General features: G+C 37.7%; 2 protein-coding genes across 2 annotated transcripts in view; both read right to left on the bottom strand.

Moving 5' to 3' along the window:
* Positions 1-683: 683 nt before the first annotated feature.
* On the bottom strand, positions 684-7,971 carry prpf38b (pre-mRNA processing factor 38B). Its single transcript, XM_082172824.1, has 6 exons — positions 7,542-7,971; positions 6,183-6,251; positions 5,894-6,045; positions 4,692-4,752; positions 2,593-2,831; positions 684-1,882 (listed from the first exon to the last, which is right to left on the bottom strand). The coding sequence occupies exons 1-6, from the start codon at positions 7,749-7,751 to the stop codon at positions 1,129-1,131; spliced, it is 1,485 nt and encodes a 494-aa protein (XP_082028950.1). The 5' UTR covers positions 7,752-7,971; the 3' UTR covers positions 684-1,128.
* A 1,206-nt stretch (positions 7,972-9,177) lies between these two features.
* The window catches only part of eeig2a (EEIG family member 2a), a gene marked incomplete at its 3' end in the record, with an annotated part of 12,835 nt that continues 12,041 nt past the window's right edge, over positions 9,178-9,971 (bottom strand). The window contains exon 11 of the mRNA XM_082173396.1: positions 9,178-9,181. Coding sequence (XP_082029522.1) covers positions 9,178-9,181 — 4 coding nt within the window. The remainder of the gene's footprint in view (positions 9,182-9,971) is intronic.

Raw genomic sequence — 9,971 nt, 5'->3', positions numbered from 1 at the left:
GCCTATATATACACATTCCTGTTTTTGTATATGAGTCAAGTTATTAAACACAGAGCATTTCTCCATGTATTCAGTCTTATAAATTATGACATGTAAAGCACATGTAAAATAAATAACCATACACAAAACACCTGCTGTTCCAATAAAATGAATGTTCTTATATAACGAGCTGACATGGACACAACAGTGGCCTATTCTGAGCTCAAAAAAGCACTGTTAACTACTGTATTAAACATCTCCGAATTCACTCATCACATTGACCAATGTAACAGACATAACTGATTCAGAAATAATGGTTCAATAAAAAACTTAATACATGTTCAAGTAATTTCAAGAGTAGGACTGACTAGATTACATCATTCACAATGCTTCATGGGAATAGGTAGCCACTAGTCTTACTGATTTTCTCTCTTCTATAGTAATAGCAACTTTTCAGATCTCACTCTAGGATTATGGGTAGTACAGTACAGCACATATAAATCAACAATTACCTTTTTTAAAATAAAGCTGAAATCACACAGCAAAGCACATCTTAATTTAACAACCTGAAAAATCACGAAAGGTTTGCCTTTAAAGGTTTACATGTTAGCGTAAACTATCAATATAATAAATTTTTACTTGCAGAACCCTAACTGTTAAGACTCTTTTGCTTAATTACATTAAAAATAAACACAACTGAACAATTCTGTTTCATACAAGAATTTTTATTAGAAAACGAGATGCAACAGAGCAATGGATCAAACAGCAATGTCAGCACAGCTTTTCAGCAGCCTGTGCACAAACTTAACTCTGTGGTCAACTCTGTTGAAATTTAAAACATTCTCTGAGCTCTATGTACAAAGCCATTTGTGAGAATCCTGAAAACAAATTGGGGGAGAAAATGGACTAAAAAAAGGATTTTAAAATGCCATTTTCAGTCCAGACATCAGTAACGAGCAACTGAGAGAAAATGACATTTTTAACATCTACACAATTGGCTGATAAAAAAAAAAAATCCAGGCTTTTCCATTTGTTTATTTCAACACAAGTGGTGCACGAGAGGATTATAGATAAGGACATGAAGTAATAAGAGAGGGACCGGAATAAAGGTGCAGAGGGAATCTGAGAGGAGATGGAGACAGACTTGGATCAGGGAGACTCCGCTAGAACACTGTTTGTTCTTTCACCTGGTTTGGGACTGTGGCGATCTTGTTTTACATTTTCTCGTCCATTGCTGGATTCTCGACGGTGCGAGCGCTCTTTGCTGCGACTGCGCTTGTGTGACCGTTCCTTACTATGGCTGTGATCCCGCTTCCTGTTCTTCTCCTCCCCTGCTTCCTGCCTGCTCTTACTGCCTGAGCGAGAGCGTTTCTTGCTAGATCGCTCGGTTTTGTGTTTCCTGTCTCTGCTTCTGCTCCTTGAGCGCTTGCTCTTCTTTTCTTCCCTGTGCTTTCTATCCTCCTTATCTTCCTTGTGCCTCCGCTCTTCTCCCTCTCCCTTACTTCTCTTGTCTTTTGACCTCTCCCGATCTTTATGATGCTCTCTGTCTTTCCTGCGACTACGCTCTCTCTCACTCTCTGCCTCCCTCTCTTTATCTCTGTCTTTCCTCTCATTCCGCTTCTCCCGGCTCGCACTGAGACTCCGACGTCGTTCCTTGCTACGGCTGTGTCGACGTTCTGTGGTTCGGTCTGGCGTTCTGGAACGTCGTCTATCTCGGTCTCTCTCCCTGTCCCTATCCCGGTCCTTGTCTCTATCCCGGTCCTTTCCCTCCCTTTCTTTGCGTTGACGATCTCGTTCTCTCTCCAGTTCTCGGTCGAAGCTGGCACCATGTTTTTCTTTGTGATGGCTGCGACTCCGGGAACGATTTTGGGACTTCTTGGGACTCTGACTTTTCCTAGGTGTCCTTAACACACACATAAGAACACAAATCATTGAACAGAGCACATACATAAGACACCTTGTCAAATAGGAGAGTGGGGTAATTTTGTAATAGCAATAATATTTCTTACATTATAACATTACAAGATATGAAAGACAGTATCTGCTGTAGCTAAGTAACTCATAGTAGAAATGAATGCATTTCAAAAGGAACTACAATAAAATGGAGAACAAAACTTTTGGCTACTGATTAAATTATGTAAACCCAAATGAGACTGAAGACTCGTAATAATCTATAATATTTCTACATTCTACATGATACTGGGAGCAAATTCATAACCAAATAAAAAATAAAATAAGAGGAAAAGCTGCAAAACACATGACAGTCAGAGTAGCTACACCACAAAACTTCTTATGAACAGATGTCAATTATTACAATGCAGCTGCCAGACATTTACCACAGTTAATCAACAACACACAATAATTTAGATTGAATCCAAGAATGTCTATTATATGTGTAGCGAAAAGCATCACTGGTAAAAAAGTAGCTTCATGCATCTGTGCCAAAATTACTGGTATTTTGGACAAATTGCTTCCGTTTACAAACATTTATCCTATCCCAAGGCTATCCCTTAACTTTAAACCATTAAAAATGGTTGGCGATCGTTCAAACACTGATCATGGCTGATCTGGTTAGCCAAATAATCTCAGCCCACCCACACACAAAGACTGTACCTGGAACGGCGCCTATCTCCATGCCTTGCTGAATCAGTTGCCACCACCTCCTCCTCCTCCTGCTCATCTTTTTGCAGGGGTTTACGTGGTCGGCTCTTCATGTGCTGGTCAATCGCCTTCTGCACAGGAACAGGTATTCGTGGGAACAATGTTGAGAACCATTCCAGCTTGGTCAGGAAGGAGCGGAGCATCTCTCCGACCGTCATTACACACCCTCCTCCAGCCTTCACGTCCAACTCCTGATCACAGGGACAAGGAAGAAAAACCATTAACACCACAAACTTAGACATGCACTTATCGCAAGGCCTCTGGTAACACAAGGCTAATGATTAGACCCCTAAAGCCATTACACTGTAAACTGTCCTGTATAAAATGCTTTATTTGTGATGACCAAATACTGAGTCTTCACCTCTGCTCTCACCTGACTTAATATTCAGTATTTAAAGTAATTTTGTTGTTTTTGTTTGTTTCACTGTCATTTTGGACTTTATGATAGCAAATAAACAGCATGGACACAAAATGAATGCCATTGTATGAATAACTTATTCACAAGTATATAAATCTGGTCATGTAATGGCCAATCCTCCTCATGTAGAATAAAAAGGCATTTTCTAGCCTGCTGGTCTCATGTCAACATTTAAATACATATGTGACCCTGGACCACAAACATGGGTACATTTTTTTTTAATTGAGATGTATACATCATCTGAAAGCTGAATAACTAAGCTTTCCATTGATGTATGGTTTGTTAGGATATGACAATATTTGGTCGAGATACAACTATTGAAAATGTGGAATCTGAGGGTGAAAAAAAAGAAGAAAAAATCGCCTTTAAAGTTGTCTAATTTATGTTCGTGATTGTGCTGCATTCACTCACAATTTTTTTGGGGGGGCTTGTCTGAAGTTTAAAATCATTGGTTACCCGTATGCCAATCACATAACGTTTGGTTAGGACGCGTGTTATGCGCCTGCTTAGCCGCATCGAACTTCCACTGTAAACACATGTATGATGCGAAAACAAAACCATCGAGCGAAATACCGGAGTGAACGACTTTTGCAGATTATGTGAAGTAAATCTACGCAAGCACGGTATAATCAGCGTCTATACGTCACGGCTCTCAGCCCACCCTCTGTTCGTTGATTGGCCGGCTGTTTTCAGGCCGGAGGAAAACTGGGAGATAGGTCGCTATCTCAGACTGAGTACAGAAACGAACTGAAATTGAGCGGAAGTACGAAGTCTGATGTAGTCAGGCTAATCCAGGGTCACACATGATTTTAAATGGAACTTAATGCCTGTCTTTTTTTAAGAAAATAGTTTATTATATCAATGTTTAATAGTTCAAACCACTACATGAGCTTAAAATAATTAACTTCCACAATGTCTCTTACTATGCACTGACTCAAAATAGGTGCGATGCTGAGGAGGTTGCAGGTCAGCTGACATATATGATGCACCGGTGAGTGTGAAGGGGTGGAGTGGGTAGGTGAGCTTTTCTAACTGCACTCACGAACGCCAGCCAAGAGTGTGGAGCACACCCTATATCCAATCCACCCGCATCACAAGGGCCATCTGGGAGAGAGAACAGGGCAGTCAGCCAGAGACACACATAACCACCATCATGCCTGGCAGCAATGTTTGCTCAATGCGAATAAGATCTCCTTTACTAGAATTTTTTTTTTTTAATGGATATTATATAACTAAATGCATAATTAGTGGGTGTGCAGGTGCATGAGAGATGAGCCAGCACCCAGTAATGGATATCTGATATTTACAATAAAATAGAAATCTCTTATGAATCATCGAGGCATAGTGTCATATACAGACTGCCATTATCTGGGCTAAGAGAATATGGCAAGAAATCACTGAATTCATATTTAACCACAGAGGAACCACCTTCACATCTAGCTCAAAGGACCATTTGCAAAGAATTTGCTTGTGATTTTACTGCGTATCTTATAGGGAACATTAAGCCAAATGAGGTCAAAGGTTGAAGGACAGCAATGTGCATCACAATCAGCATATGGCCTAAAGCTTTCTGATTACAACTATGTACATTAGAAATAAGAGAGAGATTAAGGCATTACCCGTGGTGACATACCTCCTCGTCGTCAAGGAACTCATCATACCAGTCAACCAAGTCAGGAGGAGGTTGAGTATACCTGAAATACACACATGACATGATAAATGTATATTCATTGGGACGTGCTGTGGTCAAACCAAGAAATATGCACCATCCAAACTAACAATGTACCAAGACCTAAATTATCATCTCATATAGGAGTCAAAATCTGCTAAGGGGTAATTATGGAAAAATAGTTTTAAAAAGTGATTTTGACTGTTATTTACAACAGGATCTTCATTTTAAATAAAAGGTTTTTGATATAAGAGACCATAAAAACAGCTTTTGCATTAAACCACTCCTTTCCTGGTACAAAAATGAACTTGCGATAGCTGAATGTAAAATTTGACAAGCCAAACATGTCAGTCTGTGTAACGTAGATTAAGCCATGACATTAACTTCATTTTGTAAAATAAGAATAATAAACTACTCAAAGCATTCAGAACGTCTCCAGCACGTTTGAAAAGTACCAAACAAATTTCACCCCTTATGCATGGTATCATGTCCGTCAAAAACTTAGGCTGGCTGTCGGTTGGAATATCAGAACTAAAAACCTGGACATAACACACTTATGGGCAGCATTCACTTAACCGAATATTTACCGGCTAAGAAATGAATAATTATTACCTTACGATTCCTTCTGTTTTCAAATCCACATCATTTGAATATCACGACATCGATGTCTGTCAAAAAAATAACGTGCACAATACACGTTAGTATTTACGAAAAGCAGAGGGCCAGCGTGTACACGCATTTCCTGGAAAACCCACACTACCTGATGGTTTGAATGAGCCTCTTTCCGATAAGAGGGGGTCTTCAACATGCTGTCTGTCAGAGACGATAACGTGCCTAATACATAACGCACTCAAGTATAAATTTGTTCTTCACTCAGTTGTTTAAAAGATTAAAGCTTTGATCAAAGTTAGATAAAATGTTTAATTTTCCAATAAAAGATGATATATTTTTTCATGGTGCGTTAAATTTAATTACCACTTAACAGATTTTGACTCAGAGAATTCTGGACTCTTCTGCTCTACATATTCCTTAGCAAAGGCAACGAGTTTACCCTCCATGGCAGTGTTAAAAAGCTAAATATTAAGAAACGAAGACAATTTAAAATAAATTCCTGAAACAAAGAAACTCAGTTAATGTGAAACATCTGAGGTGGATTCGAGTCATACCTGATGTACATAAAACCCAGTGCCCTGATATAGGGCGAATCTGTATGGGTGATGAGACCCATCACTTGTTTGCGGGTCAGTTTCAGTGTGAACAGCTTATACAGCAAGCAAAATGCAGTGGACACGATCCCACCCGTCCCAACTCCTCGAACCTGCAGGACAAAGATCATGAGATTTAAAGCTAGACTCATGTTTAGATCAAGCGAATCTCTCCCTTTATTTAATCAAAGTGACGATGAGGATGGGAGGATGAAGTTGTGGAGGTCTCAAGGCACGTACTTCTACTTACCCCTCCGCACATTCCCGTCTGTCCCGCTGTCTTCCTGCTGCCTTTTTCCCATGGCTCCACATGGTTGACCTGATAAAGACATTTAAATTTGATTAATCATTTAAATGTCTTCAAACCTGACAAATAAATTGGATAAAACTATATTATACAACTCAAATCACTGTTCTAAATAATCACATCAATCCAACCACACTTGTTTTTCAAAATTAATACAAAATCTTGTATTAGTGTACTAGTGAAACTAATATTAACCTTACAAACACTTACTTACAGATAATTCTTTAAAATCGTGGAAAATCATTATAATAGAAAATACCTTAGAATATTTTATTTATTGTTGCAACAGTACTGGCTAAAGCAAAGTTATAGTTTTAGTAGTAAAAATAAAGGGCCGTTCATAGAACCGAGGACGACAGAGGAATGATATTAAAATCACTTTAATAATAATTTTCTTTGGAGCTGATGAAACATTGACAGCCAATCAGTTTAAAGGGACATTCCACCCAAAAAATCTTTCATCATTTACTCACTCAAGTTGTTACAAACCTGTATGAATTTCTTTTTGCTGAATACAAAATTATATATTTTGTATATTACGGGTAACCAAACAGTTGACCCCATTGACTTTCATTATATTGGGAATAAAATACTGTTTGGTTACAGACATTCTTCAAAGTATCTTCTTTTGTGTTCAGCAGAATAAAGAAATGCATACAGGTTTGGAACAACTTGAGGGTGAGTAAATGATGACTAAATGTATCCCTTTAAAGAGCTCGAGAATTTAAAGCGGTAAACGATTTTAATGCAGAGCGCGCTTATGAAACAAAACGTTATCGTCAGATGGAGTCGACCCAAATAAAGTTATCTATCTTTATAGTTATTGATCTTGATGTGAACTAACAGTTATTGTTCTTAAATGTAGAAACTGCTGTCGCTATGGTAATTTTAAAATCAGTCACTATTCACTTTCGTTGAATGCTTTTCCATACAATTTAAGTAAATGGTGACTGAAGCGGTCAATAATATATTGAAAGTCTATAATATCAATAGAAAGTCAGTGATACGAGTTTTGAACAACATGTGGTTGAGTTGAGTAGCCATTTATGTAGCTACATTTGAACTAACGTTAGTTAGCATAGTTAACGTTAGCCTTTATGGCCTAAACACGGTCTACTTTAGCTCACATAATAATAAACAAAGCAAAAGATGTTTATTAAAAAAACAAAACTATTTAAGTAAAAATAACAACAAATAAGCCATATACTCAAAGCATCAATAACATGAAATTTAAAAAATAATAATAAAATAGAAAAGTAAACCGCGGGCTTCACGCGCATCGGCCCAGGTTTGTTTCACCACCTTGAAGTAAATCTCGTCAACCACCTCGTGGTACGTCTTGAGCTCGTACAGCTGCACCTTGAAGTAGGGAGACGACAGGACGTTTGTCAGGATCATCGGGTTGAGGTTCATAGTCTTCTCGTTACCCCATAACGGCAAAACGTTGCCGTGTTTCCCGCCGGCCGGTTTGCTCACGGCCTGCTGCTGTTGTTGCTGCTGACTAACCGCCATGGCAGGGCTTTCACAACGCCATTAAAATACAAAACGAAATAAAACGACCGTTACCCCAAACGAATATATCTACAACGCGCCCAACGAGGCAGGCGAGTGTCGGAACGATGTATCTTAATTCATTCGAATTAATTTTAGATAGTTTTTGACTATTTTTCTCTGTAGTGCTGGAAGACGCACGCGAAGCGTTCTGTTCCGCTGAGTTGTGGGGACAAGATGGCGCGCGGAAATGGAAGCAAGGAAGTGGGTTGCCATGTGTGTCACAGTGAAACACTCCTCACCAAAATGAAGACATTTGTGAAAACTGCGAGTAAAAGTCATCTATCGTTCCATGTGTTTAAACCCATGGATGAAATATTTATGTAGTACAATGTGAAAACAAGAAGTTTCGCCCACAGGGTGGAGAAAAAGTTTATTGCATTTCCCAGGAAGATGTTTTACAAAAGACTTGGCAACACGGTCCTCCAGCGTGGTTCGACATGGCTTGTACCCATGCCTATTCCTGATGTCTTGCTGAGTCCATCTGATAAATAAATATTGTTCAAGGCACTTCTATTTTTCCATATACTATTGGTGTTGTGTGGCAGTAATGGTCTAAATTTCATTTTCTTGCCCATTAAGGTTAAGACTTGTGTACAGTAAAGTACTTCTACAGCATGTTTATAAGATATCTTTATTATGTGGAGTGTATTTTAAGTTGATTTATTAAAAAATATAAGTGTGAATTCATTTAAAAAATCACTCAGCAAGAGCCACATCAGATGTGCAAAAAGACAACTGCCAGGCAAATCAGCAATATAATGACAAATCAAAACTACAGAACCCAAATACGTTATTATAATGGTTTAATTTTTTAAAACAACATTTATGTTATTCTCTAATACATTCTTAAATTGCAACATATTACATGCTGAATTTTGACTGACATTTCCTGCTGCCATTTAATTATATAATTTACTTTTATGCAAAAAAATGATAATAAAATAAAACAAATCAGGTAAATTAAGGGAAAGACATTAATGACTGTACTTTTTTAGATTTATATAGGCTGTATTCAAAAAATATTAAACAGTATTTAAGAAACCTTCAGGTATATACTTGACCTTTATTATTTGAAACATGAGATATTTCTTTCATTTCCCCCACAACTTTAGCTTTTTTGTTACCACTGAAAAACCAGAACATAAATTAAATCCACATTTTCTTTATATACAACTAACTAAACATGTACAGCTCTGTAATCTACAATATGAAATCTGATAAACAGTTCTTTTTGTTAACCTTTAAACTTGGCATGTTTTTTCAAACAAATTCTTGCAATAATAAACTATAAAATCCCACATTTTCAAACCCTTAAAAAAAAAAAAAAAAAAAAAAAAAATTAACAAACAAAAAGGATCCTGAATCAGGTCTTCTGCATCTCTCCTTAACTGAAAAGAGAATGCCTGTTAAAACTAATTTGGATTATGCCATTTTAACAGAGGCTTCTCATTTCTAATGACTTGAAAAACAGTCAAGTAGTCCAGTTAGGAACTCACTAGTTTGTGGGTTTATTTGACCTGGTGTTGAACCAATAACCACCTACAGCACAGACCAGCTGTCCTCTGTTTAGTTATAAAGTTTTCTTTTAAACGAACACATTTGTAACATTTAGACTACCTTTATGGGTGGTTTCACAAAAAGACTTTTATCAGAAATATGATTTCAAGTTCCAAGTCTACTTGAAATCAGTAGTATATTAAATATACTAATAATATAGTATACTTTTTTTTTTTTCATCTTCAAATTAGCAGCATCCGTTAAAGGAAACACCGGACAGTCCAAAGTGCATCAGTCCATGTCAATGGATTTTGTTTTTTACAAAAAAAGTACATATAAAATAGGTCTGAAATACTGCAACACAACTTTTCGATTACACCAGTGGTTCGAAGCGACTTGAGACCTATAACCATCTATTTTTTTGGTAAAAGAGTACCAATCCAAGCATTTCCTGTTACTGTGAGCTTAAGCAAAGCTTTTGTCTTTCATCAGAGCTTGACCAGAAGGGGGAGCAGTGATGTCACAAATCCCTAGAGCCCATGAATGTGTCAGGAGCCCAGTATAGAACTGCTGCTTGTGATTGAAGACAACTGCTGTCCCCTCCTTTGACACAGGATATTACATCACTTTCCACCATGGATGTTCAGTCTAGCGTTTTATAACCACCTGTTCAAAAGCTCC

The sequence above is a fragment of the Leuciscus leuciscus genome (genome assembly GCF_965113295.1).
Source record: "Leuciscus leuciscus genome assembly, chromosome: 6".
In the NCBI taxonomy this organism is placed as follows: domain Eukaryota; kingdom Metazoa; phylum Chordata; class Actinopteri; order Cypriniformes; family Leuciscidae; genus Leuciscus; species Leuciscus leuciscus.
The sequence above is the reverse complement of the archived record's forward strand: the minus strand, read 5'-3'. Positions and strand labels throughout refer to the sequence as shown.